This window comes from Schistocerca serialis, chromosome 2 (assembly GCF_023864345.2).
Source record: "Schistocerca serialis cubense isolate TAMUIC-IGC-003099 chromosome 2, iqSchSeri2.2, whole genome shotgun sequence".
Classification (NCBI taxonomy): Eukaryota; Metazoa; Arthropoda; class Insecta; order Orthoptera; family Acrididae; genus Schistocerca; species Schistocerca serialis.
The window spans coordinates 145,715,084-145,742,860 of NC_064639.1; the positions used below are offsets into that span (position 1 = coordinate 145,715,084).

The 27,777-nt window shown below is 38.1% G+C and overlaps 1 protein-coding gene across 3 annotated transcripts in view; it reads left to right on the forward strand.

The window, feature by feature from the left end:
- Nucleotides 1-21,824, forward strand: part of LOC126456861 (uncharacterized) — a 109,143-nt gene extending 87,319 nt beyond the window's left edge. For all 3 annotated transcript variants that reach the window (XM_050092675.1, XM_050092677.1, XM_050092676.1), the window contains one exon: nucleotides 16,920-21,824. In XM_050092675.1, the coding sequence (XP_049948632.1) occupies nucleotides 16,920-17,047 (128 nt within the window). In that variant the 3' untranslated portion in view covers nucleotides 17,048-21,824. The remainder of the gene's footprint in view (nucleotides 1-16,919) is intronic.
- Nucleotides 21,825-27,777: the final 5,953 nt, after the last annotated feature.

A 27,777-nucleotide genomic window follows, 5' to 3' on the forward strand; every position in this document is an offset into this window, starting at 1 on the left:
GGACCATGGTGCCCCAACCACCTTCCTTCAAACCTGTTGTTTAGTTCTTCCAGAACAGCACGTGCAGAATGGGGTGGGTGACCGTCGTGGTGCATCGACATATGGACTCTCGTGTGTAGACACACATGTTCAAGGAGACCACCCAAAGTGTTGACTATAAACGCGTGATATAACTCACCTGTCAGTGTACTGGGAATTAGTGTGGACTGATGATTTCATCCCCAAGGATTCCACACCATACATTAATAGACCACCTACATTGACGGTTGACAGGTCGTACCTGCGGAGGATTGTCTGCAGCCCAGTAGTGCACATTCACTGCACCATAATTTGTGAACGTGGACTCATCAGAGAACATAACACCTTGTAAAGACCCCAGCATAAAATTACGCATGGCCCATTCACAGAATACAACTCTCACACAGAAATCATTCCCATGCAGCTCCTGGGTCAGTGACAGGCGGTACGGGTGAAACCTGTGGCCGTGTACTATAGGCCACACAGATGTTGAGATTGACACCAGCGACTGCAGCAATGGCTTGTAAGCTGACATGAGGATCGTGGTGTATTGCAGCTAAAACAAACACCTCTGTTTCCTCACTTCTTACAGTTCTTTGTCTGTTACTGCGGCGCTTTACCAAGCTGCCTTTTTTCTGAAATCGTTTTTCAGTACGTTGGAATGTAATGGCTGCCGGAGCTCTTCGCCTAGGATATCTCACAGCCTATGCCGTGGCTGCTTCAGTGGCATTGTGTCAGCACTCGTTAAGCATCAGCAACATGTTACCGTACTCGTTGTTCGTGTATGCCATCGTCATCCGATGTCATTAACTGTGGTATATTGTGCCCCGGTTGTTTGTGTGGCTCGAGCTGTCTGGTATGCAGCCATGTGCGGTGCCAGTCGGCAGTCCAACAATGCACCAAGGAAGCTTCTTGGAGCATGACACCAGCAACGTTACAATTCGGTCGCACCACATTTAGAAGGCGCATTGCGTTATGCACAGTTTGTGTGGTGTCTGCCCCTGAAACTTTGAAGGGTTGTAGCTCCCAAACTAAAAGCGATAGAAATGTAATTTAAATTTGTGTATACACAGCTGGCGTTAGTGATTCCAGTTCATGATAGAAACAACTATTGTTCCATTTAAAAAATTGTATCTTTTTGCTGTAACTCCTTGGATAATAACACAATAAACAATGTTCATAGCTCTGCAGACTGTGTAACGCATCTTGTGGTGACCTACTGCAATAAATATTTCCATCACCTGTTACTTTGTAACTTACAGAGGAAAACACATTTAGTGAAACACCCTGTATATATTGAGAAGCCAATGTCAAAATACCCAGACTCGTGAACAGCGATCGGCAAGAGGTTCATGAACTTACACCACTTATTGCCTGAACTGCCCATTTCTGAGCCAAAAATATCCTTTTAGAATGTGAAGAGTTACCCCAAAATATAATACCATACAACATAACCGAATAAAAGTACGCAAAGTATACTAATTTTTGTGTTGAATGATCGGTCACTTCAAACACCATTTGAGTAGTGAAAATGGCAGCATTAAGTCTTTGAACAAGATCCTGAACATGGGCTTTCCATGACGTTTAACTATCTGAAAACTAAAAATTTGAACTGTTCAGTTTCACTAATCATATGCCTATTCTGTCAAATTAAAACATCACATTTTGTTGAATCGTGTGTTACAAACTATGAAAACTCAGTCTTACTGTGATTTAGTGTTAGTTTATTTTCTTCAAGCCATGAACTTATGTCATGAACTGCACCATTTGAAACAGAGCCAGTGTTGCACACAACATCCTTTACTTCCAAGCTAGTGTCATCAGCAAACAGAAATATTTTAGAAAAGGAAAGTTGCTACTCACCGTATAGCAGAGATGCTGAGTCACGATAGGCACAATAAAAAGATTCACACAATTAAAGCTAATGCCATTAAGGCCTTTGTCAGCAGTAGACACACACACACAAACGCAACTTGCACACACGCCTGCAGTCTCAGAGAGCTGAGACCACACTGCGAACAGCAGCAGCAGTGCATGATGCCAGTGGCGACTGGGTGCGGGAACGGAGGAGGCTGGGGCGGTGAGGGGTAGTATGGTGGGAGTGGCGGACAGTCAGATGTTGCAGTTTAGACGGAGGGCAGGAGTGAAGGTGTGGAGGGGGAGGGGGTAAGAAGCGGAAAGGAGAGAAATAAAAGAAATTAAAAGGCTGAGTGTGGTGGTGAAATGACGGCTATGTAGTGCTGGAATGGGTACAGGGAGGGGGCTGGATGGGTGAGGACAGTGACCAATGAAGGTTGAGGCCATGAGTATTACGGGAACGTAGGATGTACAGCAGGGAAAGTTCTCACCTGCGCAATTCAGAAAAGCTAGTGTTGGTGGGAAGGATTCATATGGCACAGGCTGTGAAGCAGTCATTAAGATACCATGTTTGGCAGCATGTTCAGCAACAGGGTGGTCCACTTGTTTCTCGGCCACAGTTTGTCGGTGGCCGTTCATGCGGACAGACAGCTTGTTGGTTGTCATGCCTACATAGAATGCAGCACAGAGGTTGCAGCTTAGCTTGTAAATCACATGACTGGTTTCACAGGTAGCCCTGCCTTTGATGGGATAGGTGATGTTAGTGACCGGACTGGAGTAGGTGGTGGTAGGAGGATGTATGGGACAGGTCTTGCATCTAGGTCTATTACAGGGGTATGAGCCATGAGGTATGGGATTTGGAGCAAGGGTTGTGTAAGGATGGACGAGTATATTGTGCAGGTTCGGTGGGCGGCGGAATACCACGGTAGGGGGGGTGGGAAGGATAGTGGGCAGGACGTTTCTCATTTCAGGGCACGACGAGAGGTAATCAAAACCCTGGCGGAGAATGTAATTCAGTTGCTCCAGTCCGGATGGTACTGAGTTACAAGAGGAATGATCCTCTGTGGCTGGACTATGGGACTTTGGGAGGTGGTGGGAGACTGGAAAGATAAGGCAGAGGAGATCTGTTTTTGTACGAGGATGGGAGGATAATTACGGTCAGCGAGGCTTCAGTGAGACCCTCGATATATTTTGCGAGGGACTGCTCATCACTGCAGATGCAACGACCACGGGTGGCTAGGCTGTACGGAAGGGACTTCTTGATATGGAATGGGTGGCAGTTGTCGAAGTGGAGGTATTGCTGGTGGTTAGTATGTTTGATATGGACGGTGGTACTGATGTAACCATCTCTGAGGTGAAGGTCAACATCTAGGAAGGTGGCTTGTTGGGTTGAGTAGGACCAGGTGAAGCAAATGGGTGAGAAGTTGTTGAGGTTCTGGAGGAATGTGAATAAGGTGTGTGTGTGTGTGTGTGTGTGTGTGTGTGTGTGTGTGTGTGTGCGTGTGTGTATGTGTGTCTACTGCTGACAAAGGCCTTAATGGCCGAAAGCTTTAATTGTGTGAATCTTTATTGTGCCTATCGCGACTCAGCATCTCCGATATATGGTGAGCAGCAACTTTCCTTCTCTGGTATTGTTACATTCCATAGTGGCCTCAACAGTGATCCCTGGGGCACTTGACCGTACCCCACTCAGACTCCAAATCACAGCCATTCTCAACACTTGAATAATGGCCTTTTGCGGCCTGTTGCTATTGTAAGAGGTGAACCAGTTGTGAGATACCCCCCGTGTTCCGTAGTGGTCCAACTTCTGGAGCAATATTTTGTGGTCAACACAATCAAACACCTTAGTTAAATAAAAAAATATGCCTAGTGTTTGAAACCGTTTGTTTGACCCATCTAGTACCTCACAGAGAAAAGAGAATATAGCATTTTCAGTTGTTAAACAACTCCTGAAGCGGAACTGTACATTTGATAGCAAATCGTGTTATATAAAATGATCAGTTAACCTTACGTGCACAGCCTTTTCAATAACTTTAGCAAACACTGTGGCATAGAAATAGGTCTAAGATTGATTAGGAAAAAGTAGCAGATGAGTGTTGCTATTTAGGGAACAAAATAACTGATGATGGTCGAAGTAGAGAGGGTATAAAATACAGACTGGCAATGGCAAGAAAAGTGTTTCTGAAGAAGAGGAATGTATTAACATTGAGTATAGATTTATGTGTCAGGAAGTCTTTTCTAAAACTATTTACCATGTATGGATGTGAAACATGGGAATAGTTTAGACAAAAAGAGAATAGAAGCTTTCAAAATGTGGTGCTACAGAAGAATGCTGAAGGTTACATGGGTAGATCATGTAACTAATGAGGTGGTACTGAATAGAATTGGGCACAACTTGAGCAGAAGAAGGGATCGATTGGTAGGACACGTTCTGAGGCATCAAGGGATCGCCAATTTAGTACTGGAGGGAAGTGTGGAGGGTAAAAATTGTAGAGGGAGACCAATAGATGAATACACTAAGCTTATTCAGAAGGATGTACAATGCAGTAGTTACTTGGAGATGAAGAAGCTTGCGCAGAATAGAGCAGCATGGAGAGCTGCATCAAACCAGTTTGTGGACTGAAGACCGCAACAACAACAACAAATTGGAGCTCCATTGGGTTATGTATTGGGGGTGAAATTTTGTGATGGTAATTTTGAGAGTTTTTAATAGTCTCTGTATGTTTCTTTTGTTCCTCATGGTTGGATTACTGACTAATTTTATGATAGTGTTCTCATGTAGGAATTCTTGTGTTTTGCTGATTTATTCTGTTTGTCTCATAGCTACTAGTGTGTTTCCATGGGCAGCATCCACTACACTTTTGCAGATCACCTCATTTATGAAAATCATCACCCAAATAAGTCATCACCTCAGGAAAGCAGTAGTCTCTACCAGAACTTTACAACAAGATAGTACTACCACACAGAAAAAGCAGTAATACAAGGGAGGAATCTTTTGAGTGAATACGCCTGACACTTATACAGTAAAATTACAGTAAAATACTATCTCTCTCTCTCTCTCTCTCTCTCTCTCTCTCTCACACACACACACACACACACACACACACACACACGAGCACTTGCACAAAACATGGCAAATCAAGTTTACTCCCATATCTTGTTGTGTGTATGAAAAGTATGATACTAGTTGAGAGTGAGGTGTAAAATGTATGAAAAAAGTGTGTGTAGTTATAATCGAACAATAAATCGCGCCAATTATGTACAACAGGATGGAAAACGCAAATTCAGCCCACACACCGCTAGTACTGTCAGAAAAATGTTTCATAATTAATAACTCTACAGCCAAATTGTTCAGACTAATTTGCAGGTGACGTGCTGTAAAACTATAACTAGGCATAAATGCAACCCAACCTATACAAATCAGCAATTGATGTATCCTGGGATTTTGTAAAAGTTAATTTAAACAGCAAGACACTTGGAATGCAAACAGCTAAACGAAATCTTAAGTTATGTGGCCAAAGCAAAAGGTTTGCTCTTTGTGTGCTTAAAAAAACAGGTGCTCAATTTTCAGCAAAATAAAACATATCCTGAATTAACAATAACAAAAAAACATGAGGCTATTTCAGTGCATTACACAGGGAATAAAGTCATACACACGAAACGCTAATGAAAATGAAAATGAGGAAAGAAACACAAAACGGAAAATGCAACCACATTGTGAATCCACAACACAAATTAGTAAAGAAGTCTGGATGGGTGCCCAACACTATGTAACTGACATAAAATTAGCAATTGACATAAAACTAACAAAACAGCGTAAAAACTTATATTACACAACATTGGGACTAGACTACAACACTACCTCACTCTGTTCTCAACCACTGCTTCCTTTCCACTTCCGCAGACTATTTATAACTACGGTGTAATTTTGATACATGTTGTAGATAACCTTTTGCTCCCTGTACAGGGTGTTTGCAAATTAAGTATGCTATAGTAACCTTTAATTTTGAAAAAGTCAAATAACTTACAGCAGAAATGTTTTATACAGAACTGCCATACGCAAATGATTTATTCCAACAGTCATCCTGGCGTTGCATAACAAAGCAGAGAATGCACGTTGTTGTATATGGTTTCATTAATCACGTTCCACTTCTACAGTTTAGAGACAATTCAGGACAAAATATTGCAAGCTACCAAGTGAAAGACAAACTGTTATTAATTAATACAATCATTTCACCGAAACTGGCTGTGTATCACATGGGAAGCCAAGTCATGGTCATTCAGAAGTCTCTAACACAGCAATTGCACATGTTTGGCAGTCTTTCTTTCTACACTCACACTAGGCACATTCAATTCCAAAATGGCACATCTTGTTGATTTACCTGGACTATGAATGTAAGACTGCCGAACTTGTCTTAGAGAATCAAAGCTTTTAACAAAATACTTTATTTATGATCACTTGATAAAGATTGTGAATCTGACAGTGTTCTTTTCAATATGTTTGTGCAGGAACTAAAATTTTTACCAAGTACTAACTTCAGCAGCACATATGCTTATTTGCTGCATAAAACTATTTTTTATGGTGGTGCAACAAGTACACAGAAATCACTGTGTATTTGGCATCCTTCCCATTCCGATTCACCTCATGCCCTTCTGGCTAGCACCACATGTGAGGACGTTAAACCTACAACACACATCTGCTCCAGACGGAAGTGACTCAATGCAGCATGCATTTTTATTTTGACGTATTTAGGTGTTTTGTATTATAACTTGGAGTATGCCATTTCAAAATGACGGCACATTGAAAATTAACATTTCACTCTTTTCATTATATGTCATTGACGAATCATCAATGAAGTAAGCCTTCAAGTGAGTGGGACTTCGTTGTAAATGTAGTACAAGTATGTTCTGCAATATTCAATATTGTTTACATTTCTGTCTGATCAAAAAATGAAGAATGAAATAAATATTTAGTTGCATATTTCCAAATATGTGGCAATTTCAGAGTATGTTCTTAGTCAGGAATCTTGGAGGACAACTTAAATACATAATTCCTTGCTTGTCACAAATATTTGGTTATTCATTTCCGAATATGTCACTATGTTCGAGGGTGTGGTTAAGTAGGAACTTTCTGAGAACAGCTTAAATTGCTGCAAGTGAAACGAGCAGCAATGACATTAATGTTCCTTGTTGCCAAACATATTTAACCGTTTAGGAAAAGTGGAGGACAGGGGTTGTCCAGGATAAGAAAAGAGCTGTACAGACCTCCTTGTTGACCATGCGGAATGCCATGAGCTGTTGGCGAATCCACTTCTCGTAAGCAACCCAGTCTTCCGCTTCAGGGGGGAGGGGGCTTACAGTGGGAGCAGAGGCTGGTTCAGCATAACCTATAACCATTCCAATATGGCTGCAGTACACTGCTGTTGTTGGGTGATTGGCTAAAGTAGAGCTGACAACTAAAAGTAGATCTGAATTGCAGTGAATCCTCAGGATCCAGAACATCCTACCCTCACTAATTAACTGTATTGGGTCGTGGAGTGAAAACAAGACTACACAGAGAGTAATAACATGACTGGAATACATTTGACAACTGAGAGCTCGGAGGCCTGAGTCTATGCATATAAAGATACAATTTCTGGCAGGTGTCGCTGCTGTCACACTGCGCATGTGTGTCAGACTTGATGACAAGGGGTTACTACACCCACCCCACCCCACCCCAGCAAGGACCATGGTTCATAGTCCTTTCCATTCTTGGGAATTGGAATTACTGCATTCTTTGTGAATTTTTTAAATATTTTGCAAGTCTAAGAGCAGCCCTCTCTCTTTTACTAATAAAATTAGTGTTAAAAATTGCAATCAGTCAGGGTCAGAGAAATGTGCAACCTACTAGAAATTTGGCTTCGTGACATGTTAAAGGGGTGACCACATGTCACTTCATTTACCACACTTAAGCCAGCTTGGTTGTAGAATTGTTGTTTACTCGCAGTTGATGAGAATTGCAAAATACGAGAACATTTGCAAATAAAATTAATAAAATAGAAAAGTTAGGTAGTTGAAGACAACAAGTATTTATGATTGATATTGAATAACATTTTTTTAATTCAATAAAACCAATTAACATAAAAATAAAAGTGACCAGTTATTTGTAACAGTCTTTTTATGATGTTTCACATAACACCTCTGAATTTACAATACTTGACCGTACTAACATGGCAAATGACTTTATTAATATCTGATTTAAAAATATTTAATTAACCTACTAAAAACATTGAATATTGTAAAGTAACTAAGGCAGAAAACATGTAATGGATGTGCCTATGCTGTGTTCACTGCGTAATATATGTTACTGTTTGAATTATATATTCTGGCTTAATTTGTTTGACTGCAGTTTTGTTTGTTGCTTGTAACACTATAACTATTTAGTACATTAAAGCATGGTATTCGGAGGCTTTACTGTAAAGAAATGTGTTTCATTTGCCACCTCATTTGCATTTCTAACACCTCAGGTTCTCATATATTAATTTGTTAAGGAAATTAGTTTAAATGACTGTAAGTAATAGTGCTATGACTTGTGTAGCTTTTTTGCATATAAAGACATCTTAAGAGGCAATGGACACTTGTCTTTGGAACACTCAATTTGCTAGATTTGGAATTAATGTTGCACTACTAGGTCATGTGACTCTAAATATCCAAGATATTTACATAGACATATTTATTTCAGTGAGAATACTCAGCATGACACCCTTTTTATTCTATGCTTGTGGATGTGTTATATGTTGATGGCAGTGAGATCCACTGTGTGTTTACATGTCTGTCTTGCCTTGTCTTTACCAGACAGCCTGTAGCAATCACTCTGCCCTTTGGGCAAGACTGTCACCAACTTGCTGTTAGGTGCACTTGTGTAAAAATGAGCATTCCTGTGTATGCCCTCATTGCCATTACCTTACGTGTCTCATATATTTTGCATACAAGGTGGAATAGTTTTGTTGTTGTATGTTCTCCCAAAAATATATGTAATTGGAGGAAATTTCACCTACTTCAGGTGCCTTGTTTCGACTCAGGTCCTTCGGCGCTTTGCCAAATGTCTCTCACAGTTCTATATTTCCCATCTCCTCTTCACCTAATTCCTCTTCCCTCCCAATAATAATGTCTTCAAGGCCAACGCCCTTGTCGAAGAGGGTGAAGGACCAGACAGAGGTTCAGGGCATTACCTTGCCCGTGAGATGGGAAACTGCTCCCAAAAGGTGGAAGAATCAGCAGTTATCAACAGCGTGAGGATGCAGAAGAAAATGGAAACCACTGCATTAAAAGACATGTAATGTGTATTCTCACGGCATGTGGCCTGTAATAAGAAAAGTGTCATGATGATCTCTCCATTGGCAAAAAATTCTGAATTAGTCCCCCTTTTGGATCTCCAGGAGGGTACTGCCAAGAGGGAAGTGACCATGAGAAAAAGATTGAATAACCTATGGAAAGGTAACTTTCTATGAATAGGGGATTGCAATATCAGAAGTTTGAATATGGTAGGGAAGCTAGAAAATGTGAAAATGGAAATGTTTAAGGCATAATCTAGATACAGTAGTGGCCAGTGAAGGGAAATGGAAAGAAGACAAGTATTTCTGGTCAGATAAGTATAGGGTAATATCAACAGCAGAATGAAATGGTACAACAGGAGTAGGATTTATTATGAATAGGAAGTTGGGGCAGAGAAGAGATACTGTGAATAGTTCAGTGATAGGGTTTTTCTCATCAGAATTGACAGCAACCCAACACCAACAACATTAGTTCAGGTTTACATGACGACGGCAGAAGCAGGAGATGAAGACACAGAGAATCTATATGAAGATATTGAAGAGATAATGGAGTACACAAAGGGAGATGAAAATCTAATAGTCATGGGAAATTGAAATGTGAGTGTAAGGGAAGGAGAAAGAGAAAGGCTTACGGGAGAATATGAACTGTAGGTCATAGGAACGAGAGAGAAAAAAGACTAATTGACTTCTGCAATAAATTGCAGCTAATAAAGTGAATACACAGTTCAAAAATCACAACAGGAGGAAGTGCACGTGGAGAAGGCACGGAGATAAGGGAAGATTTCACTTAGATTACATCATGGTCAGCCAGAGATTCTGAAATCAGATATTGGCTTGTAAGATGTACCCAGGAGCAGATACAGACTCAGATCACAATTTAGTAATGAGAAGATTAGGCTAAAGTTTAAGAGACTAGTCAGGTAGAATCAGAGCGCAAAGAAGTGGGAATGGAAGGTCGTAGAAATGAAGAGACGTGCTTGGAAGTTATCTGAGGCAGAAGACACAGAGATAATGAATAGCTCAGTAAGCAGTTCAGTTGAAGGGGAATGGACATCTCTAAAAAGGGCACTCACAGAAGTTGGAAAGAAAAACATAGGTACAAGGAAGCTAACAGCAAAGAGAGAACAGTCTACATCTACTCTACGTGATTACTCTGCTATTCACAATAAAGTGCCTGGCAGAGGATTCAATGAACCACCTTTAGGTTGTCTCTCTACCGTTCCACTCTTGAATGGCACGCAGGAAAAACAAGCACTTAAATTTTTCTGTGTGAGCCCTGATTGCTCTTATTTTATCATGATGATCGTTTCTCCCAATGTAGGTGGGTGCCAACAGAATGTTTTTGTTTTAATGATTGCCACTCCAATTCACGTATCATGTCTTGTGACACCATCTCCCGTATTTTGCGATAATACAAAATGAGCTGCCCTTCTTTGTACTTTTTTGATGTCACCCGTCAGTCCCACCTGATGCGGATCCCACACCGCACAGCAATACTCCAGAATAGGGTGGACAAGCGTGGTGTAAGGAGTCTCTTTAGTAGACCTGTTGCACCTTCTAACTGTTCTGCCAATGAATCACAGTCTTTGATTGGCTCTACCCACGACAGTATTTATGTGATTGTTCCAATTTAGAGTATTTGTAGTTGTAATCCCTAAGTATTTAGTTGAATTTACAGCCTTCAGATTTGTATGACTTATCGCGTAATCGAAATTTAGCAGATTTCTTTTAGTACTCATGTGAATAACTTCTCTCTTTTCTTTATTCAGGGTCAGTTGCCACTTTTCACACCATACAGATATCTTATCTAAATCATTTTGCAATTTGTTTTGATCATCTGATGACTTTAAAAGACAGTAAATAACAGCATCCTTTGAAAACAATCTGAGTTGGCTACTGAGATCAGGAACAATAGAGGGCCTGTAGCACTTCCTTGGGGAACGCCGGATATTATTTCTGTTTTACTCGATGACTTTCTGTGTATTACTGCAAACCTTGACCTTTCTGACAGGAAATCACAAATTCAGTTGCACAACTGAGGCGATATTCCAAGGGCACGCAGTTTGGTTAGAAGACGCTTGTGAGGAACGGTGTTGAGAGCCTTCTGGAAATCTAAAAAGTGTGCAATCAATTTGACATCCCTTGTCGATAGCACTCATTACTTCACGAGTTTAAAGAGCTTGCTGTTTCGCAAGAACGATATTTTCTGAATCCATGCTTACTACGTGTCAATAAATCGTTTTCTTCGAGGTACTCCATAATGTGCAAATACAGCATATGTTCCAAAACCCTACTGCAAATCGATGTTAGTGATATGGGCCTGTAATTCAATGGATTACTGCTACTTCCATTTTTGGGTATTGGTGTGACTGCAGCAACTTTCCAGTCTTTAGGTACGGATCTTTCTGTGAGCGAGCAGTTGTATGTAATTGGTAAATACGGAGCTATTATATCAGCATACTCTGAGGGTAACCTGACTGGTATACAGTGTGGACCATAAGCCTTGCTTTTATTAAGTGATTTAAGCTGCTTTGCTACACCAAGGATATCTACTTCTGTGTTTCTCATCTTGACAGTTGTTTTTGATTGGAATTCAGAAATATTTACTTCATCTTCTTTGGTGAAGGAGTTTTGGAAAATCGTGTTTAATAACTCTGCTTTAGTGGTGCTGTCATCAGTGACTTCACCATTGTTATCGCGAAGTGAAGGTTTTGGTTGCCTCCTGCCACTGGTGTGCTGTGAGTATGACCAGAATCTCTTTGGGTTTTCTGCCAGATTTCGAGCAGAGTTTCGTTGTGGAAATTATTGAAAGCATCTCGCATTGAAGTACGCACTACATTTCGAACTTCTGCAAAACTTTTCCAGTCTTGGGGATTTTGAATTCTTTTAAATTTTGCATGCTTTTTTCGCTGCTTCTTCAACAGCGATATGACCCGTTTTGTGTACCATGGGGGATCAGTACCATCACTTATTAATTTAGGTGGTGTTTATCTCTCAATTGCTGTCGATACTATCTCTTTGAAATCATTCCACAACTTTTCTACACTTACATGATCAGATTAGAAGGAGTGCAGACTGTATCTTAAAAAGGCGCTAAGAACATTTTTATCAGCTTTTTTAACAGATGTACTTTGCATTTCTTTTTGATGGTTGTTGGAGTTACGGTATTCAGCCTAGCAGCTACTGCCTTGTGGTTGCTAATCCCTGTATTCATCACGACACTCACTATTTGTCGAGGATTATTTTATGCTACGAGGTCAAGTATGCTTTCGCAACCATTTACGCTTCGAGTGGGCTAATGAACTAATTGTTCAAAATAATTTTCTGAGAAAGCATTCAGTACAATTTCAGATGACGTTTTACACTTGCCGCCGGCTGTAAACGTATAATTTTTCCAGCATATCGAGGGTAGATTAAAGTCGCCACCGACTATGAGTGGGGTACCTATTTGAAATGAGACTCTAGTTTTTATTGAACTGTTCAGCAACTATATCTTCTGAGTCAGAGGGTCAGTAAAATGAACCAATTAATAGTTTAGTCCGATTGTCAAGTATAACCTTTACCCATACTATTTCGCAGGAACTATCTACTTCAATTTCACTACAAGGCAAACTACTTCTGACAGCAATAAATACTCCACCTCCAATTGTATTTAATCGATCCTTTCTGAACACTGTTAGAGCATTAGAAAAAAATTCTGATGCGCTTATTTCCCCAGCTTTCTGTACCTATAACTATTTGAGCTTCAGTGCTTTCTATTAGGCCTTGGAGTTCTGGTTCTTTCCCAACACAGCTACGACATTTACAACTACAATACCGATCGTTTCTACAACTAACTTAGTGTGATTTACCTGCCCCCTTCTAGACGGACACCCTTTCTGTGGTTCCCTGATGCCCTCTTGACAGGAGGGCGCCAGAGAAGAACTGCTGTTGTTCTCTATATTCATAAATGATTTGGCGGACAGGGCAGGCAGCAATCTGTGATTGTTTGCTGATGATGCTGTGGTGTACAGTAAGGGGTCGAAGTTGAGAGGCTGTAGGAAGACACAAGATGACTTGAACAAAACTTTTAGTTGGTGTGATGAATGTCAGCTAGCTCTAAATGTGGGGAAAACATGAGTTAATGTGGATGAGTAGGAAAAACAAACCTGTGATGTTCGGATAAAGCATTAGTAGTGTACTGCTTGACACAGTCATGTCCTTTAAATATCTGAGCATAACGTTGCAAAGCGTATTTTAGGAAAGAGTGGTTCACCTGTAAAGGAAATCGCATATAGGACACTTGTGTGACCTATTCTTCTGAACTACTGATTGCGTGTTTGGTATCCGTACCAGGTCGGATTGAAGGAGGACATTGAAGCAATTCAGAGGATGGTTGCTACATTTGTTACCAGTAGGTTTAAATGTTGCGGAGACACTTTGAGAACTCAAATTGGAGTCCCTGAAGAGAAGACGACATTCTTTTCGAAGAATGCTACTGAGAAAATTTAGAGAACCATCGTTTGAAGCTGACTGCCAAATGGTTCTACTGCTGCCAACATACATTGCACGTAAGGACCACAAAGATCAGATTCGAGAAACTAGGGCTCATACAGAGACATATAGAGTCCTTTTTCCCTTGCGAGTGGAACAGGAAAGAAAATGGCTAGTAGTGGTACAGGACATCTTCTGCCACCCACTGTATGGTGGCTTTCAGATTATCTGTGTAGCTGTAAATGTAGATAAAACTGTGGGTAACAGAAGAAATACTTCAGTTGATTGGTGAAAGAAGGAACTACAGAAATGTTCATGGAAATTTAGAAATGTAGAAATACAATTCACTTAGGAATAAAATCAGTAGGAAGTACAGGGAAGCTAAGGTGAAATGGCTACATGAAAAAATGGGAAGAAATCAAAAAAGAAATTTTTATCAGAAAGACAGAACCAGCATATATGAAAGTCAAAACATCATTTGGGGAAATTGAAAACAGTGACTGTAACATTTAGAGTTCAGTGGGAATTCCACTGTTAAATGCAGAGGGGAGAGCAGATAGGTGGAAAGAGTACACTGAAGGCCTCTATGAGGGGGGAGGATTTGTCTGATGATGTGAGAGAAGAAGAAACAGGAGTTGATGGGGAAGAGATGGAGGATCAAGTACTAGTCAGAATTTAAAACAGCTTTGGATGACTTAAGATCAAATGAGGCAGAAGGGATAGACAACATTCTATCAGAATTTTTAAAATCGTTAACAGGAATGGCAACAAAACCACTATTAATGTTGGTTTGGAGAATATGTGTGACTGTCAATATACCATCAGACTTTCAGGGAAACATCACCTGTACAATTCCGAAGACAGCAAGAACTGACAATTGCGAGAATTAATGCACATTCAGCTTAGAAAAGAAAATTCAGGAGCTGTTAGATGATGATCAGTTTGGCTTTAGGAAAGGTAAAGGCACCAGAGAGGCAGTTCTGACATTGTGGTTGATACTGGAAGCAAGACTGATGAAATATCGACATGTTCATAGGATTAGTCTCTCTGGAAAAATCATTCGGCAATGTAAAATGGTGCAAGATGTTCAAAACTGAGAAAAATAGGGATATGCTGTTAGGGAAAATGGGTAATGTACAGTAAATATACAGCACGTAGATGAACCATGAGGTATCAATTAAGGCTGGAAGACCAAGAATGAAGTGCTCAGATTAAAAAGGGTATATGTCTGAGATGTAGTCTTTTGCCCCTACTCTTCAATCTGTACATCAAAGAAGCAATGGCAGAAATTAAAGAAAGGTTCAAGAGTGGGATTAAAAATCAAGATGAAAGGATATCAGTAATAAGATTCGCTGATGATATTGCTGACCTCAGTGAAAGTGAGGAAGAAAAAGATCTGTTGAATAGAATGGTCTAATGAGTACAAAATATGGAATAAGAGTTAATTTAAGAAAGAAAAAAGTAATGAGAAGTGGCAGAAATGAGAACAGCAAAAAATTTGACCTCTGAGTTTGGATCACAAAGTTGAAATTCTGCTACCTAGGAAGTAAAATAACCCATGATAGACAGAGCGAGGAGGACATAAAAAGCAGACGAGCCCTGGCAAAAATAGTATTCCGGACCAAGAGAAGCCTGCTAATATCAAACAAAAGTCTCAATGTGAGGAAGAAATTTCCGAGAATGTGTGTTTGGAACACATCACGACATTGGCTGGTAGCGAAACATGGACTGTGAGAAAACCAGAACAGGAAAGACTCGAAGCATTAGAGATGTGGTGCTACAGAAGAATGTTGAAAATTAGGTGGACTGATAAAAGTTAAGAACTGATTGAGACTCTCCACAGAAATGGTGAGGAAAGTGATGGATGGAAAACACTGACAAGAAGGGAAAAGTTTATACGACACCTGTTAAGACATCAGGGAATAACTTCCATGCTACTAGAGGGGGCTGTAAGGGAAGACATAGACTGGAATGCATCCAGCAGATAATTGAGGATGTAGGTTGCAGTTGCTACTCTGAGATGAAAAGGTTGGCACAGGAGAGGAACTCGTTGCGGATCATATCAGACCAGTCACAAGACTGATGATATAAAAAGGCAAGAAGAAGTCTTCTCTTGTGTACAGTCCAATAATACACCTCTAGTTTTCTCAGATAGAACATTTGGTCTGGGTGTTCAGCACAGTGTTTAGATTGAAGTCCACAGCCACAACACTTGAATTGTGATATGCTAGCATTTGTACGAGAGTGTAACATTCAGACTTTAATCTATATATCTTGTCAATTATTTCTGTCTACGACTTAAGATTTGCTGCCTTGTGTGATCAAAATCACCATCTGTCAGCTTGTTATGTGGCCAGTGGTTGCCACATTTTTCCTGTTGCGCAATATCAACAGTGTTTTTAATGAATATTAGTTCATCCACTAAGCATCTTTTGGATATTATTTGCAATAAATTGGCATGGTGTGAGCTTTGCGTGTACCTTACACCACCTTGTACCTTGATTCAGTGGTCCACATCAACTATCTTAAATTTCATATGTAACTTTATTCTGTTAAAGAGCCGATAGCAAAGATTGCTCTGCTTTCGTGTGTCCAATTAAGTTTTCCTCTCAACCTCTTTTTGTTTCGTCAAATTTTTCATCCATTTCTTCTCATCTCATTCTCTCCCATTTCACAGCAGCTGTAAAACAGGAAATATGTATGAGATAATGTCTAAATAATTAGCAATTGTTGGCTTTACATTTAGAGATAGTAATGAAAATTCGAGTGATTTAACTCTGCTGGATAAATAAAGATTACTGTATGTTGTTCTATTACATTTTTACTGTATTTTTGGTATTGTAACCACAATGAAAAACACATTTATCATTAGAGCTGGTTATCTAAGTAAAGGTTGAAGGCTGACATTAGTTTCGTACATTCTGAAGATCTGGTAGTGTGACAGTGAGCTTCCAGCAGAATTAGAATCTGTAAACAACAATGTTTTTTTAAAAAATAAAATTGAGAGTGCCACCTATTTATGCTTCTCCCTGTTGAGTTACAAAAACAAAACACTTCCGCTAAATGGTTGTCCATTTCTTTTACAAGCTGTGAGTGACTGCCCTGATAAAAGGAGACATTTTTGTAAGAATCGATCAATAGCTTTTGCTCCCAGCATCCTCCACAAAAGGGCCATCTTACAGTTTGTGATTACTACACTTAGAAGTTACATCTAGATCACTATTGTTTTTCCACCTAATATTCTGCTCCTTGTTGCAGGTTTCCTGTCTCAACTAGTTTTAGGAAAACCAGTTGAGACATGCATCCGCTGTGGCGTTTATGCTGCAACTGAGATTATTCAGCGTTATGGCTGTACTTATGAAGGGGTAGCAAATTTTGTGGAATGAGTCAAGTATATTTTTAAGCTGAATATTTTGTTACAGCACACTGCAGACATTGTGTTTTATAGTATTACCTCAGATCTGCTCCCTCTTTCTACACCCTTCATTTAAATATTAATTTAACATATACAAATTTATTGAACAAAAGGGAAGTATGTACAGGAAATGTATTTTATATGATGTGTTCCTTAATATTTAAGGAGACAGATTAAGAAAACTGTTTTTAAATAATTGGGCAATATGTCATGGGTCAGGAAATTTTCTTAGGATAAAAGTATCCTGTGTACGTTAATTTAAGTATCTAGTCCATGTAGGCAGCACCTTTTTTTATGATAATTGCTGGTCACAGGAGTGTTCCTTAATTGTATTACATTACTAAAAAACAAGAAGAGCTTTTAGTACATCATCCATTGATAAGTGAGAAATTAACTGTGTGTGCCATTGAATAAACAACCAAGTAAAATCCTGGGTCATGTTACAGTCTAAATTTATGAAGGGAACCAAATGAAAACTTTTTCCCCATTATTGCATAATTTAACAAAATTGATACAGTAGCCCATAATTTTTCTACGTAATTTCCAATGTGTTCGGTACACATCATTTTCCTAAAAGTTTCAAAGTGCATAGATAGTTTGTAAACAATTCTTCTGACAGAACATAACATAGCATGCCGAACTTCATGTGATCTGTATGTATTTCCTCATGACGCTTCTCAGAGCTGTCCAGTGTTTTGAAAAGCCACTGAACATAAGGTCTGGTAAGTTAAATGTACATTTCAGACATTTAAAATATGCATATTTGCTGGATATAATATTTGTGTGTATACAGACTGAGGAAGGCAGTACTGCAGTTGAGACAGTTGACTTATATTTGTTAAGAGCACAGTTAAAATTGCGTATTGCTGTCCTCAGTCAGTTTTTCCATATTTTCTTCTTAAATAGCTCCATGCAAATGCCTGGAAGGGTCATGCAAAAACAGCTGTAGCCAAATTCTTATCTGGCTCCTCCCAAAAGTTGTCTGCCACTCTTGGGTCCTACCTGTTTCTGTCATTAGTCAGCACATGTGTGTTCTTTGCTTTATATCTATCATTCCCTGCTCTGAAAGTGAGTATCGATGTCCGTTCTGACCTTATTCTCGCATCAGTTATGCGTATGAGTGTGGCAGCCATTTTGATTCAACTATTCTGTTGGTGCTGTGTTCTAGTTATAGATGATAGGCAGTGAATCACTTACAAAACAGATGAAACACTGTTTCCAGCTTAAAAGCAAAAAGCAAAACTGTGCTTCTGTCTTGAAACTCCCTTGTAAAAAATTGTCATTTGATTCTTTCTGATACATGACTTGCAAGCTATGTCATGACTGCTGTGTCCCAAAATTGTTGAGGACAGTCAGATATTTCCTAAGGCACAGCAGAATACATTTTGGTAATTGACTTTATTTCTTTAGAATAACCAGTAACAATACTTAAATTTTTCTAATTAATACCTAAAGATATCATTGCCATCCGCCCTGCCAAGGACCGTATATCATGATGTTTTAAAATTTATCTCAGTACTTCATGGTTGATATCAGGTTTACAGATAAATACCTACATTTGATGAAGTTGTATTTATAAAAGTAATTATCTGCAGTGCTGTGGAATATATCTGAGAAGAAATGATGAAAATTAGATGAATTGTGGAGAAATGTCAAATATTATAAATGCATGGAGTCTAGCCTTCTTTGTATGTGCTACTACAGTGAAAGCTAGTGAGGTACTTTTTATTGTTACTATTACTTTATAAACAAATCTAGAGAAACTGAAAATAATCATGAAGTATTTAAAAGTTTTAGAAAGTGCACACACACTGTGTAAAGAGGTGGAAGAACAAAGGTACACTGAAATGTATCACAAAGGTTGTCCTATACCATTGTGAAGTCTACTGTTTACTTGTTTATCAATATGTTGTTTTGTGATAAGATATTTTGTACAAAATAAGTACTTAATTCCTAGTTTTAGTTTACCTTACAAATCATACCTGTGTGACTGTTTCCTATTTTATTTATGTTTGGGGCTTGCTTTTGCCATGATCCTCTTATACAAAAATAATTTATATTAATAATTGATATTTGTCAGTTCCCTATGAATTGAAGTGCTTCTCGTGATATCCAAACTCAATTGTAGTTTTATTTCAGTTGTGTATTTTAAACTTGAATTTTCATTATTAAGATTGGTTTGGTCTTAAAGTCTCCCATAAAACAAAATATATCCTGGGTAATAGGAAGAGCAGTTCCATGCAATTTAGCAAAGATATTTATTAGGCAATATTTATAGTTACATTATTCAAACACAAACCTTTCATATTCAGGAATGTCTCTTTATTTACCAGTTTCACATTTTAAAGAACTGAAGGTAAAACTTTAAAACATAATTTCTGCTGTTCTCCCATACATCAAGATTGAGGGTATTATTCCACAGCTCATCTTCTAGTGCTAAGTGTTGCACCCTCTATATCAAGGGGATCTCGTGTTCAGTTCCCAGCCATGTTGGAGATTTTCTTTGGCCAAGAACTGGGTGTTTGTGTTGTCCTCACCATTACATCTCATCTTCAAAATGGAAGTCACCGAAGTGGCATCAACTAGAAACATTTGTCCTGTGTGGACGAACATCTCTAGACAGGGTCTCCCAACTAATAATGCCATATGATCACATCATTTTGTTCCTTACGTTTGGCAATCATTCAGTACAAAATTTACAAAAGCAAAACAGTTTCCTTGCACCCTTCATTTTTACTACACAGCAGTATACAGTGTCTTCCCCCAGACTCCCCCCCTCCCATAAAAAAATGTACTCTTGGTAACAGGCAGAGCAGTTCCATGCAATTTAGCAAAGCTGTTAAAACAAATGACCCTACTGTAATGCCATTCCTGAAAAAGAATTTACATTTCAGTTACTGTTTTCGTTTTCACATGTGTCTACAACAATGTTGAAAAAGAAACTTTGATGTTTAACAGGTGGATGATGGAACAGATTCAGCAAGACCCGTTATATATTTTGTTGCCGTTAGGATCATAATGAGTTTAATAAAGCCAATCATTCAGTGATTTAATTGAGATTGCAATTAAATTAATGAATTCACGTAGTACAGGAGAGTGTTCATGGGATTACATTTTAATAACTAAAAAATCTATTCTGTCTAATAAGTATTTAACAAACTTGATGCTGAGACATTTGTGAAAGGCTGTAATAATTCTCAGTCATTATATAGGGGCTCATTTCGAGAATACTGAGGCCTCAGGCTTGTACTTCAATTTGCGTGTCATAGTAACTGTCCTTGAAACAGTTGTCTATAAATTTTCTGTGATATTACACAAAAATAAAGAACATTTTAGGAATAATACAATGTTCTGTGATAGTGGATTATTGAATGTCATATAGTTCCAGGCAATGTGTTAAATGTGGTGAATTGTGATTGCAGGTCATTTAATCTCATAACTTTTAGCTTACTTGTTAAACTGCCTTAATTTACTGATAACAGTAAGATTAATAACCTCTTTATTTAGGTTTCAGTACAGTATGAAGTCTGAGAATACGTTTTAGACCAATTACTACTTTAAATCAAAAGTTGTACAATTTAGTAATTAACTATAGTTTTCACTGTTCTTCAATGGAGTAATAGTACCAGATGTGATTAATTTATATGGAGTATTTCAGGTATTAATGAAAATTTATGAGCATGTAATTTAGTTACAAAATAGTGGCAGTGCTGCATAATATTGTTGACACTTGTGGAGCCATGCGACACTTCTATATTCTTACTTCATAACTGGTTTTGCTGTAGCTTTTCCAAAGCTGGTTACTTCTCCACAGTTTGTGACATCGCCCCAAGAATGGTTATTGGTAATAACTTGTACACTGGACAGACAAGGCCAGAGAGCTTTTGAGGTGAAAATATCACCTCCAAGAAAATAAAATGGGCAAAGGTCCTCTCTTTTTTTTATTCAGATTCATAACTGACTTCATTTTTCACTATACAGTGTTTTAATAATGTTGTTGCACATTCTGAAAGAGTCAGTTGAATCTTAAAACCTAGTATCCACAGTCAAGTCTTTATAATCATCATAATATGTCATTTCATTTTTTTTCTCCTTTGTTATCAACACTGCAGCCTATTGAACAATATTATGTTTAAACATTCCAAAATTGTGCTTTTAGTTGACCAAATATCATATTTGGACTTGTTGCTCAAAATAATTGCACAAATGTTGCAGTGATGATTTACTGAGGAAAATTTCTCATGAGTAAGATGAAATGTGAAATGAATCTCATTTTAGCATTAAATGCCTACATGTATTGTACTGCCTACTAGAGCAGAACAATAAAATTCTAGTTTGTATTTACATTTCCTTGTTTCCACCCAAATTTTCCAAGTATCACACATAGAGTATTTGAAAAGTATATTGTACCCTTTACAAGCTTTTTGGAAGAGATTATTTTTATTCCAAGATTTCCTGTAATTGTAGCATCCTGTGAAGATCATCGTTTACACAGATTATTTAAAGTATGAATTGTGTTCTGATGGATATCTGTGCCTTTAATTGTATAAAATTGTGATTTTTATACATTCTGTAAAATGCTAATGTTTCTATTGTCACACAGCACTGCCTTCATGTGAAATATGTCTGTAACTGTGAAAAACTGTTTTCATTTTTGAAAACATTTGTTGACTTTCATATTTTTTGTGTATAACTACTTGCTGACAAATCGGGATTCATAAATAAAATATGCTATGGTTGCCATAACACTTTAGTGTACTTCTCTCTTTATTTTGTTTTCACTTCGCAAATTGCTGAGCTCCATAGGTACCTTTAAAATTATAGTACACAGATGAAGTGGGAAGAAAACAGTCAATCAGAACACAACCACTGTCCAAATTGACCACAGATATTATTGATCATTTCAATTCTGCTGTTATGTACATACAACATTTGCAAATGCACTATATTTTATTTGTAACATATTTGTTAAGTGGAATTATGAAATGGAAACATCTAGTAATTTAAGAATGACTGCAGGAGACACAACTCTTTGTTTTAGCCTGTATAAGTCTATTGGCAATAATTGAGTTCATGCAAATAGTGAAAGAGGCTCGATTTGGTTGGAGAAACATTCTTAAAGTTAATGGATAAGGAGACTAGATGAGAAAGAAGAGTAAAGTTGAGAGACTAATTATAATTAGAGCCACGCCAAGATTCACTTTGTTAATTTATACCCGGCAACATAACTCAAATGGCAAGAATAATGAAAAATTTGGCATAATATTTAACTGGTTGGAGCCATATTAGTGGACCCAAGTTTAGATTCTGATTCACACAATCTGATTTTCTCTAAACTACTTATAGAAATAATGCCTTTGTCCATATTTGTGTCACATTGCTGAGCTCTTACTTTGTGTCTGCTAAGGCAAGCCTCCCAGCTAGGAGATAAAATGGATAACATATATCTTACAGCATGTGATGTGCACAGACATTAAACAAATGTTATATACACAGGGAGGAGGAGGGGGAAATGTGCGTCACGCTTCCTTTAGCTCAATTGGGAGTTACTGATGAGAGTTTGAGACAGCAGTCATGGATAATGTAGTTTTAAGCCTCCTTAAAAAGAAAAGAAAAATCGCTACAAAAGTAGGGTAAGTGGTGGTAAAAGTACGCATTTTTGGTTTTACTAAATAGTTTTTAAAAAACTTGCAGCAATGTTGTATCAATTATGCATCCATCATCTAGTTTGACATCTTGTTAACATTGTATAAGAACTTCATTTTCATCTAATTATTGTTAGAAGAATAAGAAAAGTTTTCCAAAATGGTAATTTTGCGTTCTTGTACCCGTGTTGTGGAGGTAGAGTACACAGTGTGTACTTTTACCCTCAACTGAAGAAAATAAAAAGGAGTACAAGTAAATACATGGAAAACCAAGTTAGTAACTCTTTATTTTACCCATCATATTCAAAAGTAAATGTTGTGTTGATCTGAGAGTAAGGCCAAAAAATATTAATCTAGGGGAATGCAGTGGTGCAATATTGCTTGTTCTTCCTTGCTTGCTGTATGGATCTCCCATTTTCAATAAGGTCAAGAGCTTGATGGTAGAGTAGCTCTGTTAATGGCTGTTGAGTTTATGTTCTCAGTTGGTTTCTGAAGGAAAAAAAGAAAAATGCCAATATGGAAGACACAATTATATTCTAAGTGTGTTTGAGAGGTAGGTATGTTTGAAGAAACCATTACCCAACAAAAGAAAAACTACAGAAAAGAAAAAGTAATGAAGTTCTCTGAGGTGAGTAATGAGACATCTAAGGTAAATAAGTACCGACAAATAATGCTTGAATACAATAGAAGAGACTACACAAGCCAAAGTTCTGGCACCAAGTTTATCTAATTATGAAATAGATTTTGCCTAACACTCAGTCAGAACTATACAAACTGAACATTGAAAACATACAAAAGCGACTTTCCACATTTTCTCCATCTCTAAACATGTGACTGCCATGAGGTTCAAGAATGGAACTGAGAAGATGGTGATGTATGCATTGTCTGGTGGGAGAATGGTGGATTTCTTTTTTACAGACCTATAAACTTCATTTGTACTCTTGCCCCATCCATGCTTTACCCCCACCTACTGTGTATGTTAACAATTCATGACTGCTAGTATGTACAGAACTTTGTGATCTCTTCTTGGCTCAGGTTACAACACTAAATTCATTAACTGCCTCACAATATCCTCCAATGATGAACATGTGGATATGTTCTTGCCCATAGGGTCACAAAATGTTTAACAGGTGCAGTACCTGTATCTTAAATGCCATTCACCAAGTGAGGTAGTACAGTGGTGAGATGTACAAATGGCAGTTCAAATCACCATCTGGCCAACCAAATTTTAGTTTTCGTATTTTCCTTAAGCACCTAAGGCAGACACTTTGGACTGAGATGTTTTAGATGATATTTGTTTTATTGGCATTAGACCCTGGTCAAGGCATATTTCTCTGTCTAACATTTTGTCTTGTAATTCTGGAGATGACCATCAGAGGTTAGAACAACGGAGGAAGCAGTTAAAATCTCAAACGAGCTCAGAAGACCAAACTGTTCATGTGTATATATGTAATGATCAGTTCGTGACTTCTTCAGACTGCTGCCTAAGATCGCGGAGTCATGCCAATGTGTGTTATGGAGCTTTATTTAGTACTAAGACATGCAGCTTGTTTAATTTCAATCCCTCTACTTTTCCGTTACAGTTATTTTTGTATTTTTTAATTTATAAAGCTTCTCTGCACTTTGGTATCAGGGAAATGAATTTGGTGGTTCCCTGGCTCCAGAGCGTGTATATGTATAAACAGTACGACTTTCTGGGTTTGTTTGATGGTTCATTTGGAGGAAATCGGTAAGTTATTGTCAGAGGATTATGTTGTACTATTTGGTGGCTCAAATGACATGTATTGGAATGCAACTTCAGTAACCTGCAGGAACTAAAGAATTGCTTGAGTTATCTGGGACACACAAACATTATATATGTCAACATTCTGCAGCAATATGATTTACCACCTAGTCATGTGTGAGTAAAGAGATGAGCACTGCAAATGAACAGCTCTTGAACATACACAGGCAGTTTGAAATGTGAATGTTCTGGACATCAATAGCATAGGCCAAAGATACCATATCACACATGGCCGTCATTTGAATAGCCTTAGGAAAAAGTTCTTAACTCGGAAAATAGTAAAAAAGAAAACACATGTAATTCTCACATTATAAAAATGTATCTACCACTACAAAAAAAAGAAAGAAATAGTGATTGATTACAACTGCAACATATTCATGTAGTAGTTAACACTCAAAGAAAGCCTTTTTTACACTAGAGTATAGGGAATGTTACAGAGTAAATATTGTACCCTTTAACAATAATGTAGCTCATGTCAAATCTGTCGTTAAGAAAACTGTCAGAAGTACAGCAGATTACCTGAGAAGCCTAAAAATATTTCACCAAAGTATAAGAAGCCTTTAAATAAGGAAGAGGAACTATTGCTTTCTCTCCAAGAAACGGCAGACACTGTTAAAAATATTGCTGATGTGCTCTGCCTAACTGAACATCACCTGGAAGCTACAGAAATTAATCAAATACATTCAAATAGTTATAGAATTGTTTGTAACTACTGCAAAACCAAGTTAATGCAAGGTGAGGTAGCAATTTATATGCACAATACTCGTAGATCACAAACTATAGATGTATCTCAGTACTGTAATGAACAACATTTTCATTGCTGTGCAGTCAAGTTAGAACTGGAAACTCAGTTCCTCATAAGAATTGCAGTTTATGGGGCACCCATGAGAAACATTGAAAAGTTCCTCTCACAGTTAGAATCAGTTCTTAAAAAACTTTATAGGAATAACAAGTCAGATTATAGTAGGTGGTCTTTTTAACATTAATTTCCTTTCAAATAGTAGTCATTGTTCTCTACCTCCAACCTACTACCGGTGTTTTCATTCCAAACAAGATATATGGGCACAGCAAGACTTTGACTGATAATCTGTTCCTATTACAATTATGTAAAAACATAAGCAATAATAAATGGGCATCTGATTACGCTGCTCAATTGACAACCTTAAAAATCGCCAGTAGAAATACAGTAAATGGCCACCCCCAGGTTAAACATATTAGAATAACAAATACGGAATCTACTAGCTTGTTTAGGAACAGTTTACACCATGAACATGAGGAAGTATACCAGGCAGTTAAAATGAATGAGAAATTCAATTCATTATTATGAAAAGGGAAGTTGCTAATCACCATATAGCGGAGATACGCACAACAAAATGACTGTCACAATATAAGCTTTCGGTCAGCAAGCCACACTTGTGGCTTCAGCTGCCAGGGGCTGCAGTCATGTGTGTAAGTTGCGTTTGCGTGAGTGTGTGTGTGGTGTGTCTGTTGACTATTTTTGACAAAGGCCTTGTTGGCCGAAAGCTTATATTGTGACAGTCTTTTTGTTGTGCCTATCTGCAACTAAGAATCTCTGATCTGTGGTGAACAGCAACTTTCCTTTTCGTAATATTTTTACATTTCATCGATTTTCCATTATTTGATTAAATTCAGTTCATTCCTGGACATATTTCTCAAACATTTTGAAGCCTGCTTCCCCCACAGACAGATTAAAATGAAGTCAGTCTGTTGTGAAAGGAAATAGTGGATAACAGCTAGCATCAAAATATTATGAGCTAAAAAGAGAGAGACCTGTGTATAGAACAAAGGCTAGTACAAACGTAGCAGTGAAACCACATTACCAAAAAATACTGTAAAATTCTAACATATGTAATCAGGAACGGCAAACAAATGCATTATATCAAAAAAATCAGCAAGTCAAACAATAACGTAAAAACCATATGGAACACCATAAAAAGTGAGTCAAATAGAAACATAAAATCTAACAAGCAAGGACTCCAAGTCCTCTGGTAGTGTTCAGACAAGAATAATCAAAAAGCTGCAGCCTCTGATTTAAATAACTTTTTTCTAACTGTAGCTGAAAGAACAGGGAACCATAATAAACAGTCTCCCACCAAAGTCATAAAGCTACTAAATCACACCAAATTCAGCGCTTCAAAGTGTGAACTCCAAAAGAAGTTGAAAAAACCATAAAATTACTTAAAAGCTCTTGATATGATGGAATATCAAATAGGATTCTAAAATCACGTGCAGACTTAGTCATATATTACGCTATTCATGTAACCAGTCAATGAAAAGGGGACATTTCCAGACGGACTAAAACATCCAATAGTGATATCCATCCACAAAAGAGGGGCAAGGAAGGTACCATATCTTTGCTGGTAGTGTTCGAGAGAGTAATTTGTGACAGGATTTATGGCCGTGTGACACAAAATGGCTTATTGACAACCACACAGTTTGGCTTTCATAAGGGATTTTCCACAGAGAGAGCTATATTTAGCCTAACAGATGGAAACACAAGGTGAATTAAATCGCGGAAGGTATTCAATGTGGATCTTTTGTGACCTTGCTAAAGCTTTTGACGGAGTATATCATAACATATTGCTAAAAATGCTTCCACACCCCAGCATCAAAGACAAACCTTTGATGTGGCTAAATTTTATCTACTCAAATTAATGGAGGCAAGTATAACAGTAAACTCAGGGGAAATGTAAAATACAGAGTCCCCCAGGGCTCAATCCTTGGGCCACAGATTTTTATGATCTACATTAATGATTTACCAGTCATAATTAATGACAGAGCAAAAATAGTCATGTTTGCAGATGGCATTCCAATCAAGGGTCCCAACCTCGCAATGCAGGATACAGTCCTGACAGTCACTAACCAAGTACAAAAATGGTTCACAGCAAATAGCCTAACCCTACGTTTTTTCAAAAACTGAAATTATACAGTTTCAGTCAGTAAATAAAAACCTCCAAGTTCCTGAAATGGAGGTCAACAATCAAAAAATCTCTCCCATGGGGCTCGCTGCTCTTTGGTGGGTTCATGCCTACCACTGGGCCCCAGCCTTTGCAGCATCATTTCCCTTTCATGCTGCATGTCTATCCTCTTACTGTTCTTTTTCCCCTCCCTTGGGGAACATGTTTGGCCTGTTTTTTGAAATATGTTCTGCATTTTCTGCAGTAAACATCAGAGTTCTGTCCATTGTTCCTTTTTTCTTTCTTCATTCACCTTCTTCTATTCTTCCTCCACTCCGGCGTTTGAGGTTCCTCC